The following is a 20,382-nucleotide window of genomic DNA, read 5'->3' on the forward strand; positions in this document are numbered from 1 at the left end:
ATACACAGCTGCCAGTGCCTACCGGGTATTGAGACATTTAGAAGCATGAGAAAAAGGGACAGCAGAATAGCAAAAGCTGTGACTGCATTATAACCAAGTCACATCACCCGTAGTGTAATGTGTATTCTGTTTCTCTATTTCTAATTTGTTTTTGGCCAAAATAAACCAAAGAAGCACTGAGCTATCTTCTCTACCCCTATCCCCAAGCATCCTATACAATGATGTTTGAGGTGTCCTTTATGTTCTTCTGTTTCAAATATTAAAATTTTCCGGATCTAGCAGTGTCTTAACAGCTCACTTTAGTATGTAAAGCTGTATTTCTAAGGACTACCTGTACTAAGGAAGATTTGATAGAACCAATGTTAAGAGAAAATTGTTAATTGAGTAAAATGTTTTGAGCTTTAAAGTTTCTTTAAAGCTAAGGCAGTATGTTGAATATTTTGAACTAGTGAATTACTTTTTTTAAAATCTGGAATCAGAAAGCTCAAAGCACTTTAACTTCCAATAAGAACACAATTAACCTAGTTCCGTTGGAAATAAAATTATCGCCAGGCATATGTTTTCCAGAAAGGTATCACACATAACATATTGTCACAAATAATATAAGAGGACTTACTACAGTGAATGCTATAATGACTACAGTGTTGAAGAGAATAATTGAAGGAAATGTTCATTCTTTCATCTTCTATCTTTATGCTCTTAGGATGAAGTAAGAAGCTCTCTTCTGCTGAATTTTACCATTTCAGAATATTCAAAATGAGCATGACTTGAAGAGATCTCTAAGACATTGTTTAGGTATTCTCTTTAGAAGTTAGTAAAGAATTCAAAAGTGTTTACATCAGCTACTGCTGCTGTCTCAGCCTCCTGCTCAGGAGTGGTCTGGGTGGCATTGGATGTCCCAGCTCAGCTAACAGCCCTTAACTGCTTTGCAGCAGGTTGAGAGAAGCAATAGTTGCCATATTTGTATCATCTCTCTCCACCTACCAGGAACGGGCAAGACAACTGATGTCAGAAGTATATTTTTGGGAAACAAAAAAATTTAACTAAAATTTTTACCTTGACCTATGAATAAGCAATAGGTTTGTTTGTTTGTTTGTTTTGTCATTTTCCTAAGCTATTCGGTATTTGAAGAGCAGGATGACACCAGCATAATAGTCTTCATGACGACCCTCATACTAGGCATTCATTCATATAAAAATGGACATAAACATAGGGGGACAAATAAAGTAGATGCTAGCCATTGTAAAGATGAGAACACAAATGTTGCTGAGGAACTCAAGGTTAAAATTCTTTTCTGGATAAGACATGGACCTCAACATCTAGAGAAAGAGGCCAAACACGTCAAAGGTACATGGGTACAGCATTGTAATAAAGTATTATATAAATTCCCATGCTGTGGGATTAGAAACCAATGAAGATGGAGCCCAACTGTACTAGAAAAACAGTGAAAGCCTTTCAGTTTGTTTATGACCATGATTTAGAAGATGTTGATTGCTTCATGAAAGCAGGTAATGATATATATGTCCTATTAGGCAATTTGAAGGAGCTCTGGTGATTAGTGGTTAAGGCATTTGGCTGCTGACCAAAAAGTCAGTAGTTCCAACCCACCAGCTGCTCTGTGGAAGAAAGATGAGGCAGTCTGCTTCTATAAAGATTTACAGCCTTGGTAACCCAATGGGGGTCTCTGTGAGTCAGAATTGACTTGATAGCAGTGACTTTAATTTTTGGTTTGAATCTCTGAAACTGTGATCCTAAAGAACCCATTTATTTGGGGGAATGATTAAAACCTGATATAAAGCAGGCTGGTATGAAAGGAGCAGAATAATGTTCTGAGCAAAGAAGTCTTGAGATTTGTTACTGGAAACTTTGGGTACCAGAATTATAACTTATTTTCCTACACAGGGGCCTGGTTGTGTTCTGATCTTAGAGTTTGTTTTCTTGATCTTACAAGAAGTGTGTAGACTACCTTGTGTGTCATCTTTATCCATAAGCTTATTTATGCAGATATCAACCTGCCTTTTTTGAGAAACCAGTAAAACAAATAAGTGAAGTAATCATGAATGAAGATCCAAAGGTATAATTAGGGAACACTTGAAAGGGAAACAGAATATACAGAGGTAAAATGCCTAACATTGCATGGAAGAAAGAATTTCTGCATCTCTGACATAGGAACACTAATCTTACTGAGGAGTTCTTTATATATGAAAATTCTGTATTTAAAATCTTTCATGTTAATGGGTTGTAAATGGAATCTTTAACATCAACTGTGAAATCTTTTAAAATGTATTTTGGTATTAATGAAGAATCTGTATTTTTAAAATGGTGGTCAGGTAGACGAACTTAAGATTTGTTTTCTGTTTCTGACCACTTGTATTGATGTCACCAAATATATAGAACAAGTAACCTTGCTAAAACTATACTGTATTGGTACATAAACATGATGCTAAACAGATCTGCTTTAAAGAAAATTGAAGAACAAAATGTTACTGGTCTGTCAACCACTTGGAGTGGGATCAGTGCAGAGATCCTGGATAGAGTGGGAGAACATTGTGGAACAAAACTCAAAATCGTTTAAAAAAAAAAAAAAAGGCTAGGTTTGCTGGTCTGACAGAGTCTGTTGAGACCCTAGAGACTGTGCCCCTAGCCATGCTTAGGTCTGGAATTGAACTCACTCCTTGGCTTCTAGCCAAACAGTAGACAGGCATATGGGGTGAACATTACATCAGGTAGGTACATTACTTGGAGCAGTCAATCATGGGAGAACAGGGCAGTGTTTGCACAGGGAGACAGCTGGGGGGCGGGAGTACATGGGCGGGAAGGACACAGGGAAGAGGTAACTACAGGGAGGAAGTGGAAAGAGAGCTGTCCTTTGTGGGGAATTGCAGTCAATGTCATGAGACAAAATGTGTATGAATTGCTGTATGGAAAATGAATTTGCTCTGTAAACTTTCACCCAAATCACAATAAAAATTATTTAAAAAAAAAAAAAAGGAAAGAAATTGGTCATTATTTTGAACTTAAGACATGAGTTTGCATCTGTAGTAAAACATACCTGAACCAAGGTTTCACACACACATAATTTTATCTAATGAAAGTTTTGCCATTCCTTTTTATAACTGACAATATCTCATTCATAAAAGGTAGAGTAGAAATGACATATATATCTTTGACTGTATTATGTACTTAAGGCTGGTGGTTCAAACCCACCAGCTACTCCTTGGAAGGAAGATTGGGCAATATACTTACATAGAAATACCACCTTGGAAACCCAAGGAGGGGTTGCTATGAGTCGGATTCGACTCAATGGCAGTGAATTTGGTTTTTGTTTGTTTGTTTTTATGTACTTGGTTCTAATTAGTGGTTAATTGTTTATTAGAAATAATAGTATTCACTGTATTAATAGGAAAAAGGTCTTTAAATCAGATGTTTAATATGTGGTATTTTTTCCCATTTTACTTACATCAAATATAATTACCAATGGCACTAACTTGCATTTTTGTTTTGTAGTCTCTTGTTTTCAGCAGCCACTGTAAAGCAGTGAGTGGCTACTCAGATCAGGTCATCTATCAGCGGAGATCAGCTACCTCCTCACTTCGTTGCTGCCTGCTCACTGAGCTGCCGTCTTTTTTGTGTGTGGCCAGTCCACGAGTAAGTGCCATTACATCAGGTAGATACATTACTTGGAACAGTCAATCATGGGAGAATAGAAGGTCAGTGTTTGCACAGGGAGACAGCTCAGGGGGCAGGAGTGCATGGGAAGGAAGGACACAGGGAAGAGGTTACTACAGGGAGGAAGTGGGAAGAGAGCTGTTATTTTGTGGGGAATGCAGTCATTGTCATGAGACAAAATGTGTATGAACTGCTGTATGGAAAATGAATTTGCTCTGGGAAGAGATAAAATAGTATGTGAAGAAATAAACCAATTTTCAAGGGATTTATTTCTTAAATAGAACTGTGGTAAGCTATTTGTACCTTGAAAAACATGTGACTCCTCAGTACTTACAAAAGAGAGCATCGACATTCTTTAACCTTCCCAAGACAGCACTTCCTCACTTAGATTGTGTTAATTCAAGAATACGTATGGTGGATAGGAGTGGTTTCTTCCCTGACCATGTTTCTCCTGGGTTGCTCCTCTCATTTAGTCGTTGTTGTTGTTATGTGCTGTCGAGTCAGACCCAACTCATAGCAACCCCTCCTTGGGTTTCCGAGGCAGTATCACTATAGAACTAGATTGCCCAACCTTCCTTCCAAGGAGTGGCTGGTGGGTTTGAACTGCCAGACTTCTGGTTAGCAGTCAGGTGCTTTAGGCACTATGCTATCAGAGCTCCTCATTTGGTTAGAGGCTCTAAACCACAGTTGGGACAAGCCATCTGTCAAGTTGATTATCACCTAACAACCAAGTCAGGGGCAGTGGAATATTTGAAAAGGAAAGGGAGCCAGCCGTTTGTCACCTGCATTGAGGTTTTTGACGGTTTTTCATAGGAGAGGGCCAGATTGAGGAAGAGATTTGATCTGGCCTTATTGCCTCAGTACAGTCTCCAGATAATAAAAGGAAACATGACACTGTAACATCAATAAACTTCTATATGTTGGACCATTTTTCACATTTTGTCACCAAAAAAAGAAACTTCTAAGTCAGGTATTTTCTCACTTTCTTAAGCAGGGCTACCTGAACTGGGTGGGGTTCACCAGTATGTCCCATCTGAACAGTGATTATTGCATCTTATTCCCCATTCAGCAGTCTTACTCTTATTTGCAGATTAGTAGTTTCTCTTGCAGTTTCAAAAGAGCAGCTGTCTGGATCCTTCCTAAGACCCTGTTGATCAAAACAGGGGGCTTCTGTGATTGCTGACAGCATTGCTGCAGAGGCTCCCCTTGGCACCCTGTGGCTATTTACTTTGCTTACATCGTCCATTCCCTTTCCTCTCCTTGTTGATCAGAGCCAAACAAAAGCACTCTTCTTCATCCATGAAAAGTGTGTGAAGAGAGAGAGGCAGGAATAGAGATGTGGCAGATTGTGGTTAAGACAAAGAAAAAAGATCTGTCCTCCCAACTTGTTGGTTTCTATTTGCATAAGGGGCGACTTTCAATTAGCCAGGAGGCTCTAAGAGGCTGACATTTCTTACCCTCCTATGTTTTCATCTTGTTTCTCTACTCATCCTGGCAAGTTTACTGTTTTCACAATTCTATTTTTTTAAAAAAAGTCTTCTGAGCCTTCCTTAGTGATAGTCTATTATTATTTACATCAGCTAGCATTTTTACTTTATTAAGTTTTTTTTATTAACAAAGGACAGAATTTGGGAGAGGACCTACCGAAAGATGTTAAGTGGAAATGGGATAAAAGTATTGAATCCCATTGACTTCCTAACTGCCTAGAATTCTCCCTGCTGTTCATGTGCTACATGAGCTTGGTTCATTTGCCACCATCAGCTTTGTTTGGTTTATACTGGCTATCCAGAAAGTATTTGCATTTTTTTTTTAATGTATCCCGTTTTTGCAAAGCATTCTTGGTTTAAAAGCTTAATTTGATGCGGGAAATTGCACTTTTGTCTAGGAAGCATGTAAGACCAAGTGCTTTCATGGAAGGCAGACTTCAGCCTTCTTAGTTACTTGTTTGAGATTTTATTCTTATTCTCTTGATCTGATCTTTGTGTACAAAGAACCCTAATAAATCTAAATTTCTTGAGTAAGGGATGTCGAGACTTCTTATATTCCCTTTGTTTTATAGAACCAATAAAAAGTGAACTACCCAAGACTGTAATTGTATTTATACACATAAAAATGTTTCATTTTTACCAGCCAGAGCTCTCAACTCTTAAGGAGCAACCCCATTCTCCCAAGATACTTACACATGTATAACCCCAAATGTACTACTTTGTTGTTGTTTTCAAGGGAGCCAGAGTCAACTACTATTAAGCCTAGTGCTGCTGTTTGCCTAAGAACAGTAAATCATAGCTTAGGGAAGACTATAATAGCCATAAATGTATATGCATTTTTACTTGTATAAAACAAACAACTTGCATGGCAGGCAGGAAGCAGGAGAATGTTTTCATCATTTGGCTAAAAGGCTGTTCCTGGCATCCACCTTTTGTACTCAGCCCCTCTTTCCATATTTGTTTTAGAGTTTATTCCCATAATGTATGTTAAACATGAAAATAGGGGTAATTGTACTGTGAGGACAAAAGGAAGAGGTTTAAACATCTCTGAAAATTTCATACATGCAAGTTCTTACCATCCAAACCAGACCTGCCCTATAAACAAGGCAGCATTTCAAGAAATGAATTCATTATCATGTATTTATATTCTAGCTTATCTGTGATAAGGAATGAGAAACTGTTTACCTTAGAAGTCTCAATGTTGGCCTTGAGTTAAGACAATTAATTTCTCTGTCATATATTATGAAAAGTTCAGGTCAATTCAGGAAGAACTGTGCCACTAAGGAAGGAATTATCGGGGCTATTTCCTTATATGCTGAGGAAATAATTCTATAGGATTAATAAATAAAGACCCTGGGAATTCGTCTTACAAAAAACCTAAAGCACTTGGAGCGGTTACGCTTCCTAGAGCTAAGGCAGGAATACACATGTCCTCAGGAAGGACGCGCTGAATTCTTGAGGAGGCAGCTCATGAAGGTACTATAGTTTAGCAGGTTAATGAAGCGAGCAACAGGGGTTAAGGTTAAAGGGAGTATGGGTTTCCATTTGTAGGTGGGAAACATGTTAAGTTATGCTTCATCTCACCCTACTTTTAAGCAGTTAGGAAGGCCACTTAGGTTCGCAGACAAGGAGAGCTTGTTCAGGACAGAGATGCCTTGGAAAGCAGAATTTATTCTAAATAGAACTTAGAATTTATTCTAAGTAGGATTCTGTGTTCTCTTTTGGACCTCATGAGTAACACTGCTTACGTCCTTACTGCATGACATTCTATCATTCTACGTATATCTTGATCAGGGCTCTTGGCCAAAGCAGCTTATCAAAACATTAAAAAATACTTCTCTAAGAATTGTGCCTTGCAAATCTCCCAGTATCCAACCCCAGACTTGGAAAGATATTAGCAAAATGAACATTGAAAAGTGGGTAAAAGCTTGTATCTGGAAAAGGTTTTGTTTTTAACCCATAAGAGTGTCTAGAAAAAGAGTCACAGATGAGAAGACAATCTTCTATGTCACTTTCCTCCACTTTTCCTCATGCTGAGTTTCTAGCTTTTGATTTTTGATCTTGAAACTATGAGTCCAAAGTCTTTATGTCTGTGAACAGCTTCAATATAGGTTCTACTTTTCTACAGAAAAGAATAATACATCAGAGCCATTATCTTTGAGTGTAAAATTGGTCAGCATGAGTCTCATTAGAAAAAAATACATATACTTTGCTTACCCAAGAGTGCATGCTGGTTAAGATAAATAGAACTGGCCATACTTCTGCAGGCTAGATAGACCACTACTACTTTAATCATTCTATGAAGTGTAGCTGCTATTGCTTGTGAGGTTCTGGGACTCACATCTTACATGTAATGTCTGCTCTGGCCCAGGATCTGTAGGGCGACTGCCAGGATAAACCATAGCAGGAAGAGACCCAATTTTTATCTACCTGTTTTGTATTTCAGTCTTTATTTGCATATGTTCAGCTTCAATGAGAAAAATTTATCACATGGATATATTTATATATTTATATTCTATAACTCCTTGTGGAGAGGATAAAGGTGGTATGAGAGTATCTAAACTTGCCCCTAGTGCTGTATGATAAATTGATTTTTGTGGTGAGCCTCTCTGAGTTTTGGAGCTCCCGGAGCCCAGTTGGCCATAACCCTCTGTAGTTTTACATCTGTACCATAGATGGCACTGCTCCCTTGCAAACTCGGTTCAGCTTCATCTGCAACCCAGAGTAGTGTATTCTCTGGTTACTGGTAAAAGTTGCTATTTCTCTGTTCTATGAGGCACCTGCAACCCCATAATCTCCATAGACAGCTGACTGACTATTTATAAACACCAAGGCAGTATTTTTCAAGGTGTGGCTTGAGGTCTTGGGGTACTTATTAAAAATAAAGACCTATTGGCCCTTGTTTAGACTTTCTGGGTCTAAATCTACACTTTTGACCAACTCCCAAGAAGGCTCTGTTGTTGTTATGTGCCATCGAGTCAGACCCGATTCATAGTGACCCCTCCTTGGGTTTCTGAGGCAGTATCACTACGGAAGTAGATTGCCCAATCTTCCTTCCAAGGCGTGGCTGGTGGGTTTGAACCACCAGCCTTCTGGTTAGCAGTCAAGTGCCTTAGGCATTATACTACCGGAGCACCCAAGAAGGCTCCAGTGCATACAAAAACTTGAGAACCATTGTCCTAAATGTTGATTAACATGAAAATAGAAAAGCTCGATAGCAGGATAGAGGGATCTTCCTAAATGCCTCACTTCTGAGAAATAATACCAAATAATACCCCCTGCTGTCAAGTCAGTTCTGACTCAGCGACCCCAGTGGGTTTCTGAGACAATAAATCTTTGAGGAAGTAGATTGCCCAGTCTTCTTCCACAGACTGGCTGGTGGGTTTGAACCACCAACCTTCTGGTTAACAGTCAAATGCCTTAAGCACTGTGCCACCAGAGCCCCTTGAGAAATAATGGAACTGCCTAAATAGGAATTGTACCACCAGTGTTTTATGTTCTGATTTGTCCCTTACCTTGCTCATTGTGCCCAGTTTCTCCTTATAGCTTGGTCTGATTCCGAGGCTCTTCTAAGCAATTTACTAATTCTGATGGGCTTTTAGCATTTTTGTCAACCTGGGCTTGGCAGATTATCACAGCCTCCAAATTTTAACAAAAGGTAGCCTTGTCATCTTCAGCATGTTCCTTCTCAAATGGTTTCACAGCCATTTGAACACAAAGCTGCTTGTGAGAGTGAAATAAACTTAGATAGCTGGAGAAGGATAAAACCCTTGTTTCTAAGTTGGCAGGAGTCCTCTTTACCCTTGGGGGAGGATCAGCATTTGAGTGTCATTGGGCTGTACTTTGTGGTGAGGTAAAATTTGTCAGTAGCCTCTGCCCTGGCCGGGAAATGAGTCTGCTACTCTGCCAATTGTTCACCCCCTCCCCCAAGCTTATGGCCAGAAAGAAAGGTCTTTAATATTTCTTCCCATTAAGTTTGTCGGTCATCAGTCTGTCATGGAAGAGCAGAAAGAAGTGCTTTGCTGCAAAAGCATTAAAGATAGCTGCTAAGACTTCAAAAATCAATACTTTTTGGATTTTTTAATGACAAACTAGCTCCCTTTCTGGCATTACCATCCTGCATATGGCAAATAGATCTTTGCCAAAAACAATATCCAACAATGAAGGGAAGTGGCAAAGTGGAAAGCTGTATTAGATAGGTAGATAGGTAGGTAGATAAATAGATAGGTAGGTAAATCTATAGATAAGTAGAATTATCCCTGACCTGGTTTCCCAATTTCTCAGCAAACCCCAGCTCTCTTTGGACTGTTTGCAGGTTTGTGTTATATGAAGGCTTTCCCTGGGGAAGTTCACTAAGCTCTTATTTCTGATAAGGCATTCTGTCAGAACAGGGTAGTTAAAACCACTAGCATCAAAATTACCCATATTTGTCTGATTTCAAGGTGAGGTTCTCAAAAAGCTTACTGTGTGTGCAAAATGTGAAAGAGCCACTCGTGTATCTTTCACTGCAGGTCACCGCAGTGCCATTGGATTCTTACTGCAATGACCGAAGTGCAGAATATGAGCAGCGCATGCTGAAAGAAGGAGGGAGTCTGGCAGCCAAGCAGTGTTTGTTGAATGGGGCTCCTGAACTGGCTGCAGACTGGCTAAATCGACAGTCCCAGTTCTTCCCAGAACCAACCGGAGGACTGTGGAGCATCAGGCCTCAGAATGGCTGGTCTTTCATCAGGATTCCAGGTGAGTCCACTGTCTTCTTGGATTATCTTCTCACCTTTGGCAGAGAGAGAACCAGTGAGGTATTCTATGCAGTGATTTCAGGTATTTGAAATTTAAAGCTCTTGAGGTTTCTACTTCATCTTTTGCACCTTCCTTTTTTATCTCATTTGATAACATATAGGTAAGGATGCTTAAGTAACTTGTGACAAGTGGAGAGAGTAACATTTTCTAGATTTTTGCTTAAATATTCTGTTTTAATGAATTTAGCTGAGGGAGGAACACTGTAAAAATAAAAAAAATAATGAACTTAGCTAAGAAAGGAACACCACTCTTTAAAAAAAAAAAAAAAAACTTCAAGAAAGGCTTTAACCCTGGCTGAGTAAATAAGGTTGTCTTGTGCCACAGCCAGTGAAATGAATGAGTGTGTCGTCACTCTAGAGAAAGCCTAGTTGAAGTAGCGTAAACAGTGTCCTGCACGAAGCACTAGAGGTCTGAATGATAATGAGAGGAAAAACAGTTGTTTTATGCCAAAATACTAGTAGATTCCCAGACCCCCTAGGGTCAGGGTCCAGCATTGGAAGGAAACCAGGTTTTCATCTTCGCTTTAGTGAGACTACTTTTAAGGACACTTAACAGAAATGGTTTATAGGCTCATGTTCTTTGCTTATATCTGCTGACAAACTTGGGTGACACTGTTAGTTTTGATTGTCCGAACTCTCTGATACCTAAATTGCATTCATCTTATTGGCGTGAAGTTCTAGATGCTCCTTTAAGCGTTCTAGAGCTCCATTAAGCATTCAAAAGGAAGAATTTGTAAGAGATAACTGGATTCCAGTGTTTACAGCTTGGTTTTTCTATGTATTATTAACTTTGTAAAGGATTAAGGGGCTTTAGGTCAACCTATTAGTAGCCTTGGAGGTGCTCTGAACTGGAATATGCCTTTGTGAGGTAAGTGAAGGTGATACTGTTTGAATACAAGGGGAAAACCCGGATGTATACTGAATGCTAGTGGGAACAGGGAGGTTGAATCCAGCAGATTATGGAAACCACAGAAGCCTGGGCAGAAGGTGAGCACAAGTATTGAAAAAAGCTGGATTGCACCTTATTTCTTCTTTCTCCCTTTTTCATTCTGGTTCTTATATTCCCAGTACAAGAGTAGAAGGCTTTTTGCTGGCGCTGTGGGAATCTCTTGTGGCTTTTCCTGTTCTTTGAAAGAAAAATGGACCTTGTTTAAATAGCAGGAAGCGTCTGAGTTCTTTTAGCATCGATAAAAAGCACCAGCCTTACTGGCTGTTTACTGTGAGAACCAGCCATCTCCTCACCGACCCCATTGTGCTCTGTAGACTGACTGGGGTGGGGTTGGGGAGAGTCACTGAAACCTGTATTTTATCTCTCTTTTCTCAATACTTTCACATTTTCTGTTTCCCTGGGAAGTGTTGGTTCTGTTACATTCTTCGAAACGCTGACCAAAATTTCCCTCTCTTAACAACCTTGAATGAGTCTCCATGTTTTACTAAGAGAAGAATGTACAGTTCCTTCAAAAGTCCCATTGTTGCTTCCCAGCTTGGAAAAAGGGAGATATTTAATCTACCCTAATTTTACATCTATGGGCTACATTTTCTTGTTTTGTTTCTGAACAGGATCTTACACTATGGTCATTAAGCACCTGTATCTAATTAAATGTAAATACCATAATATTGCATGGACTCCTGGTCGGAATAGGTTAGGTTTGTTCATTTTGACATTTTGAGCTCCTTTTGTAAAAAAAGGAGCTGGACACATGTTTGACTTTGCAGAATCAACCAGGGGAATTGTGCTTCTCCTGGCTCTGTGCCCTGCTTAGCACCAGGTGGTGCTCTTGTCCAGTGCAAGTTGGTAGCACTTGAAAAATTGGATAATGGATAACAGGTACAGAAAACACCAACATGTTCAGAGAAAACTGTCTGCTGAAGTGTTTTAAGACTATCGCTAACATCTATTTCTTCATAAGCCTTTTACTTTAGGAATATTAGACTAAGAGCAGTGAAGTCCTCCACTTCCACCTCCCCCACCTGCACAGTAACTAGATAAGAAGATATCGCTACTTGCTTCCTTCAGGTGCATCAGAGTTCTGTCCTTATAAATTATATGCGTATCTTCATCTCTAAGGCTTCCTAATCCTGAACATCAGTTCATTCTAGTTATGTGGGAGAATTTGGAAGACAAGAATGTTAAATTTCATTGAATCATGATCTTGAGATGAGTTGAAGTTTCTCAAAATTCAGACACAAAATAGGGTTGTATACTGTTAACTATTTGTTCTGAGGGAACATGTAAATGGTGAGAGAATGTAAGCAGGCTGCAGAGATGTGATGAGCTTAGCTTGCCCATTCTCACTCAATGGCTGAAACATATATGGGCTGCCTTTTTACCTTACTGTGCTTTTAATAAAGGAACTCTGGTAGCGTAGTGCCTGAGGCACTTGACTGCTAACCAGAAGGCTGGTGATTCAAACCCACCAACCACTCGGGAGGAAGGTTGGGCAATCTACTTCCGTAGTGATAACCACCTCGGAAACCCAAGGAGGGGTCGCTATGAGTCAGGTCTGACTCGACAGCATATAACAACAACAACAATGCTTTTAATACAAAAAGAAACATGTCTTAAGTTGATTGGTAGCTCTGTGGGGACTGTATAAAAACCAAACCAAACTGACTGTCATCGAGTCGGAACCAACTCATAGCAACTCCTCCTTGGGTTTCTGAGGCGATATCACTATGGAAGTAGATTGCCCAGCCTTTCTTCCGAGGAGTGGCTGGTGGGTTTGAACTGCCAACCTTCTGGTTAGCAGTCAAGTGCCTTAGACACTACGCCAACAGAGTGCCTCCAGGGTATGTATAGAAGCTATCAAAATGAGGGAATCCCAGGAAATCCAATTAAAGGAGAAGGATAATTGTGACAAGAAGAAAACATTGACATTATTACGATATCATAGCTACCTGATAAGACTTGGAATTTATACAAGCTCCCTAGTCTGCTGCCAAGAAGAGGGCTTAGTAGTCAGTTCTGTCCCAGCTGCCCTCATCTGATTGTGTTGGTAAGGAGACCAAAAAAAAAAGAAGAGCATTACAATAATCTAAACAGGATAAAACAAAGAGGTTAACAAAGGTGTGTGCCACAACAAGGGGAACAGGGAGTGAGAAGTGTGTCCTGGCAGTGTTCCGAAGGTGGGAAAACGCAGGCTGCAGTGCAGGGGAGTAAACATCCATGTAACAAGAACAGAGTAGCTGATGATTTGTTATGGTGCTGTCAGCACATCCGTTCTTGTTCAGTTTATACAATAATCGTACACTTGGCAAATAGTGGCAAGAACACAAACTGATCGTTGAGAACTCTTGGATTGCTCTCAGCAGTCAGCCTGCGCAGTTCTGAGGAAAAGCTATGATTCAAACCCAGAAACTAAGAATGTGTTTGTCTTAACCATTTTCTATTTTACTTTTAGTTGTTTATTGTTTATATTTCTATCCTTTTTTCTCCCTGTTGTGTCCCACATCCCCTTCCATATGTACTCTCAAATTCCACAGCCCCAGAAACCTCATCTCTTTTCCTCTTAATGGCAACAATTGTTCAGGGCATGTTTATGGACCCAGTCTGCAAACAGGAAACTCTACTTCCTGAAATATGATGGGAGTTGAATGATACTGAATGGATAGGAGATGAAAATTTCTGAGTTAAGTGTTCTTTACAGATCTCTGGCTGAAATGCTTTACAAATTGGCATAATGACATTTACCAGCCAGCCTACTTGAAATCATCCAGGAGAGCATATTTTGGTTTATTAAAAAAAGTGGGGTGGGTATGTTTATTTGCAGTTCTTGGAATTTTACGTATCTACAAGGGCTAGCAAGAGCATCCCTTGTTTCTCTATATTCTCAAGCTTTCAGGGGGGTAAATCATTTAACCACAGAACTAGTAGAAGCAGATATCTAGAGATCAAATGAGCAAAGAGAAAATAGGTTCTCAGGTCACTGACAGCAGAAGCAATGTGGACATCACTCTTACAGTGAGATAGCAACATGTACCTGATATCTCCTGGGTAAGGATGCAGAGCAGGGACGCTCTCCAGTGCCTCAGCAGCAGATGTCTGATGGGGAGCTGTCAGTTGGGAGGGACCTACACCTCTTTCAGGGTATTTCTTCACAGAGTACTACTGGTGACATGGTTTTAATGATGCTTTATATTCTTCCTCTAGAGCGCTTTCCTGCTCTGATGGTGATAAGCATCCTGGTTGTAGCAATTTTGGCTGCATACAGCTTTGCAATCAGTGATTTTGCTGCTTCAATTAAACACAGTTTCCCCCTCACCCTTTTTCTTCTCCCTAGGCAAAGAGAGCCTCATCACTGACAGTGGAAAGCTGTATGCCCTTGATGTCCTGCTGACTCGGCTCAAGTCTCAAGGACATAGGGTCCTTATCTACTCCCAGATGACCAGGATGATAGACCTGCTGGAGGTAGGAGAAAGGGACCTTGGGGACCTAGTTACAGCTTGACATTTAACTTTTAGGAATCAGATGTGAATGTAATGTCAGTCCTGCTTCATGGGAATCCCAAAACTACCCTTTGTGATTTTTATAGTCTGTAAAGGGAGTAGAAGCAGTCCTGGCAGATGAGAGGATGCAGAGGACTTCTGCCTCAAGTGTTAATGAATTAGAATACCCCCTTACTTCCATGCTTTACTGAGGAAGAAGTTCCCTAGTTTTAAAGTAAATCAGCACCTAGGAATTGTCTTAAAAAGTCCTCTGAAATTCTGTATGGAAAACAAGACTTGGAGGCTGGTTTTCTGTGTAAAAACCAGAGTTACTCAAGAGTTAGTGTGGTTCTTAACTTGACTATATATTGCAATCACCCAGGAGCTTTATAAAATACTGATGCCTATTTCATCCCCAGAGATTCTCATTTAAATAGGTGTGGGATGAGGCTGGACATAAAATAAATATCAAGATATTTAAAAACTCTGGAGGCAATTCTAATATATAACCAAAGTTGACTTCCACTAAGTTAGGAGTGAAAGGTACAGACAGCTGTGTCTCACTATGCAAGGCGACTTTTGTTTCTTTAATTACTTCTTTGTTGAGGCTCTCCCTACTTCTTGTGTGAGTAGTGGCTTACTATTTTAAGGAGAGAAGGTTATGGATATAGAAACTGGAGAGTGAAAATGAAGACAGACAAGCACAAACGACAGGAGTGATTCTTCGTTGTAAGAAAGTTGGAAAGCCAGTGGTTAAGATGCTACAGTACCTGGGTGTCAACAGTTTATAAATACTCTCATGTTTATCCATGGGTTTCATTTATATTTCTAATGCTTCAACCATCTGACCCTGCTCCTCCACTGGACCATGATCATCCCTATCTAGGAACAAGAGAATAGAGACCATATCATGCAAAAAGAATGAAGGGTGGCAAAAGAAAGGGGTTTTAGGATTTTAGGAAGCCAAGCTGGCTTGCTGGATTTTGCAGTGAGTTTATCTGCACTGAGTGAAGGCTGTTTTTAATTATCTGACAACTTCTTTTCAAAAAAAAAAAAAGCATATGGTTTTTGAGATCAGTTTATCAGATAAGTCTTAGGTTTCATACAAGCAGTGTCTAGTCCCTCAGATGCTGTTATAATCCAACAGTTATTTTGGAGGGAATGGGCTTGGTGCAGTGGTTAAATGCTAGGCTGCTACCCAGAAAGTCAGCAGTTTGAACCTACCAGCTATTCCATGGGAGAAGGATGTGGCAGTCTGCTTCTGTAAAGATGTGCAGCCTTGGAAACCCTGTGGGGCAGCTTATTCTGTCCTGTAGGGTCCCTATGAATCAGAATCACATTGATAGCAGAGGGTTTGGATAGACTTATGGGTAGACTTTGAAAACAAGGCAGCTTGAAAACCTCTGAATGTAGATTCTTCTCTCCATGGGGAATTCTAAATTAGGGAAAAGCAAATTCAAATCCTGAATTTCACAACTGCTGACATTCCTGAGCCATATGTATAACATGCATCTAGAATGCTAATGCAGCAAATGTTGCAAATACTTGTTTTACTGGAAAACCTGTGTGAAACTGTTGTCTTAACATCCATATTCTACTGTCTTTTTCTCTTTCAAAATTAAATTTCCGAAAGATTCAATTTTTTTGTTGTTTTAATATTCACTCAAATGAACCACCTTTTATATTCCAAGAGATTAGTCTTCAAAATTTATTTTGTGTGCATAGAATACAATGCTTAAAATGTTCAGTGTATGGCTAATCACATATTGAAATGTAAATGTTTTGTGGATCTTGGGATGGTGTGGGATTAGGTAGGGGTTGCTACATTTTTTACCTTTCAAAGAGGAATATCAGTTTTCTAGTCACATTCATAATGAGTGCTTTTAGTGTAAGCATTCATTAGAGCCATGTTTCAACTGGAAAGCATGGTCTGGTGCATGAATCCTAGGTATTATATTATAGACAAGCCCTTCTGTATAGATGCTTTCTGTTGAGTACATGTGGCATTTATTTAAAAACATATCTTGACCCTCTTCATTCACCTTGCTCCTTCATTCTCAAAGTTTTTTTTCTTCCAGGATTCTCTTTTTTTCCTTGACATCTTGTATCTTGTATATGAAACAGGAAAAGAAAAGCATCCAATATAGCAGGAGTTAGAAACTCACATGGGGGATTGAAGCTCTGTTGTGTTGCTGTTGAACATGTCAGCATCACTCTTTCATCCAGTAACTTTTTTGTTTACTTTGTTCTGGGCCTTAGCCCCAGCTATCTTTGTCTGTCTGTTTCTGGACTCAGAGAAACTAGAAGATGGTAAAAATTCACATACTTCTATTTGGCCAGGTTCCCATTCTGTGAGAAACACTAGTGGGTACCTCGTGTTTGCTCAGTATTTTCTAAGTGATTGATATCCATCCTCCTTCTTCTCTTGGATAAAAATCTGACTATAATTTAAATTTCTTATATTTATATCAGATCTTCTTCCCAGTAAATTCTGTATTCAGAAATGTATTCTCCTTTCATATGGTCTCCAAATAATATTTCTGGAAAGGGGATAAGAAAAGAGACTGCTTTATTTCTGGGGCCAGAAATTTTTAGTATGCCATGGGCAGGAGACCAGGGCCATAAATTAGGGGGATATGGTGGATCACTAAGTGCTGTGCTATTTACTGTGTCTTGACTATTGAGGGTGCTATGAAAACAGATATGCCTGTGCAGTTGGGATGGTGGTGTTCAACTGGATGTCAGGCCTCTTCCTACCACTACCATTTGTACCCTAATCCAAAGTTATTTTCTTAGTTGATAATACTCCTCTACCCCTCCCCTATTTCCCCTGTAGGCTAGGACTTGCAGAGAGCTTATAACACATTACAGATGACTTGCATCTCTTGGGTTTTCTCTTTTGAGAATCATTCTTATTGCCTTAAGCGGCTGACTCAGTCTGTAGTTTAAGGAAAAAAGCCACTTGTTATTTTCTGTGCAACACAAATGTACTTGGAAAGGGTCAGCCAACTGGTGCTATATGTGGTATGATTGCTAAGTATTAAAATCCAGACAAGCCGTGAACTGCACCAATATATGACAATAGTGCAACACAGAATTAAATCCAGAGAATCGTAGCTAATGATGACATTTGAGACACTGCATTGTGTAATTTGCCCACTCAGCCATCCAAGTACAGTACCTCACTGGGGAAGGATTCATCCTGAACAGGCATTCTATCATCCATGAGCTGGCTTCTCTCAGAACCTTTGGGATCTATGATTCTGAACATATTAGAAAGCTGGGTATCCTAAAACTGCCCCATGTGGTGAAAAGCAAATTTAGATCATTGTTAGCTGAGGTTTTCATTAGGTCTTAGCAATGAGAGAAGAAAATTTACCAACTTACAATCACATTGTTTTATTTATTCTACTTACTTCAACCTCTTTGTGTGTATGCCAACTGTGAGCAAAGTATTGTGCTAGGCAGCTACAAATATTCATTAAATGGAATCTTTGACTTCAAGGAATGTACATTGTGCACAAGACATGAGCGTACACAAATAACTGTCGAGTGAACCCTGATAGTAGTAACAGAAATGAAGCATAAAAACAGAGCTGAGAATAGAAAAAAGGATGTTTCTCTCTGAGTCACAAGAGGAAGATTTCACCTAGACAATGACGTCTGAACTGGACTCAAATAGAATTTCAACCATCAGCAAGAAGGGGATTCCAGACTCAGGAAGCCAGATATAAAAAGACACAAGGTGGAAAGGTACGAGACATTTGGAGGGAGTAGTCCAGTGTAACTGGAGTATATGGTATAGGAAGAAAGGAAATAACACAAGTAGATTAAAGGCAGATTATGGTAGATCTGTGGATTTCCTTGTTGAGTTTTGCTTAAAAGAGATTTTTAGAGATAGATAAGGGAAAGATGGCTGCCATATTTCACTCTCTTTGGTGCAGTTTGCTTGGACAGTAGAGTGAATGTAATAGACATACAAGCCTGGCTTTTTACTGGTAATACACCCTAAAAATGGAAGGGGGCATTTCTGGGAAAATAAAGTTACACCAATTCTGCAGTTTCTTGGATCATACTGAGTTCTGCATACTTACTTTATGAATGTGAAATTGAGTTAAAATGAACATCAAAAGCAGCTTTAGAATAGAGAAGAAGTTTCAGAATTCAAGATTGATGATGGAATATATAAACCTTCACCTTTATTTTTTTTAAATTCTTGCTCAGTCTTTGACTCTTTGTTTTTCTTTAAGTTTTATTTATTTTGTTGTTTCTGGAATGTACACAGCAAAACATACAGTTCAGTTTCTACATAACAGTTTAGTGACATTGATTACATTCTTTTGAGTTGTCCAGCCATTCTCAACCTCCTTTTCTGAGTTGATTAGAAACTCCTAAGGTTGCTATCTCATCTTTCAAGTTGCTATTTTGGTCCCATATAGATAGTTCTTAAAAGAGTGCCTTTATTTTTTTTGAGTGCTCAATTATGATTTCTTTATGATAATGTTGATGGATGAAGGTTATGTAAGTACAAAATACATTAAGAACCTTAGGATTAATGAAGTTCCCCCCTCTTTCGTCTGGGAAGCAGTAGAGGGGTTACACCAAAGGCTCTGGAACCGATCAGCTTGATTTCCAAACCTAGCTCTACTACCTACTGCCTAGGTCAGTTTTAAACATGTTACGTTAATATCTGTAAAATGGAGGTGATAGGGATAGCACCTACCTTAAAGGCATTTGTGAGGATTACATAAGTTAAACCAGAAACCAAATCTGTCGTATACTCTATTCTGACTCAAGAGTGACCCTATAGGAGTAGAACTGCCCCATAGAGTTTCCAAGGCTGTAAATCTTTGTAGAAGCAGTTTGCTACATCTTCCTCCCATATAGCAGAAGGAAAATTAAAACTACCAACCTTTCAGGTAGCACCTGAGGGCTTAACCACTGTGCTGCCAGGGTTCCTTGGATAAGATAAAGCAGACAAAATATATAGAACAATGACTGTCACTTAGTAAGTGCTAGTCATCATCCTCATCATCACTACTGCTTCAAGATGAACTAGTCCTTCACATCACACCATTGGATGTGAGAGTATTTGTTTTTATTTAGCATATTTTAAAGACGTGAGAAGGAATTCGACTTCTTTCTTAGGCTATGCTGACGCTCTGTTTGCATGCCACTACTTAAACAGTGGGACTTATGGATATGATCCACAACTCACCTATCTTCTAAACTTGTATTCTATTTATTAAAAAAAAAAAAAAAGTTGCCATCGAGTAGATTCCAGTTCATAGCAACCACCATTGGGTATCCAAGGCTGTAAATCTTTATGGAAGTAGATTTCCCCATCTTTCTCCCATGGAGCAGCTGGTGGGTTTAAACCACTGACCTTCTGGTTAGCACCCAAATGCCTTATCCACTACACCACCAGAGCTCCTTGTCTATTTTTAGAGAGATTTAATATAAGATTTTGCTTGTCAAAAAAAAAAAAAAAGTTATAGTGCTTTAAAAATAGCTTGAAGAATATGTTTTGCATCAGTATTTCTCAGACTTAATTGTGCTTTCAAATATATGTTGCAAATTCTGATTCACTAAGTATGGGAAGTGCCCCTCAATTCTGTATATCTAGCAGACTCCCAGGTGTTTCATTGTTGCTTATCTGAGAGGCACACTGAATAGCAAACTCATAAGGGACCTTGCCCTGTCTTCTCTTTGTAGCACTTGTTCTCAGCTGCAGATGTAGGCTATTGGAGTCTTTTTTTTTTTTTAAAAGATAATATATGTGATAATACTTACTTTTGTTGCCTTTAACTGTTGTGTTCCTCCCAGTGTCTTCCTCTGCCTTGAACATTTTGTGCTGATCTCCCCTTTATTGTATACTTCCTGTCTCTTCATCCAAGCTCGTACATGTCCATTGGTAGTGGTTTACTTTCCCTTCCCCTCCCACCCCTAGTAACCTTCAGAGAATGATTCTTTCTGTGTGTAAACTTTTTCTTGACTTTTTATAG

The 20,382-nt window shown here is 39.3% G+C and overlaps 1 protein-coding gene across 1 annotated transcript in view; it reads left to right on the plus strand.

The window, feature by feature from the left end:
- The window catches only part of INO80 (INO80 complex ATPase subunit), a 160,842-nt gene that overhangs the window by 91,774 nt on the left and 48,686 nt on the right, over positions 1-20,382 (plus strand). The window contains exons 24-26 of the mRNA XM_007940429.2: positions 3,508-3,648; positions 9,668-9,893; positions 14,233-14,360. Coding sequence (XP_007938620.1) covers positions 3,508-3,648; positions 9,668-9,893; positions 14,233-14,360 — 495 coding nt within the window. The remainder of the gene's footprint in view (positions 1-3,507; positions 3,649-9,667; positions 9,894-14,232; positions 14,361-20,382) is intronic.

Source organism: Orycteropus afer, unplaced genomic scaffold, assembly GCF_000298275.1.
Source record: "Orycteropus afer afer isolate SDZICR_OR568_19922 unplaced genomic scaffold, OryAfe1.0 scaffold00068, whole genome shotgun sequence".
NCBI classification, from domain to species: Eukaryota; Metazoa; Chordata; class Mammalia; order Tubulidentata; family Orycteropodidae; genus Orycteropus; species Orycteropus afer.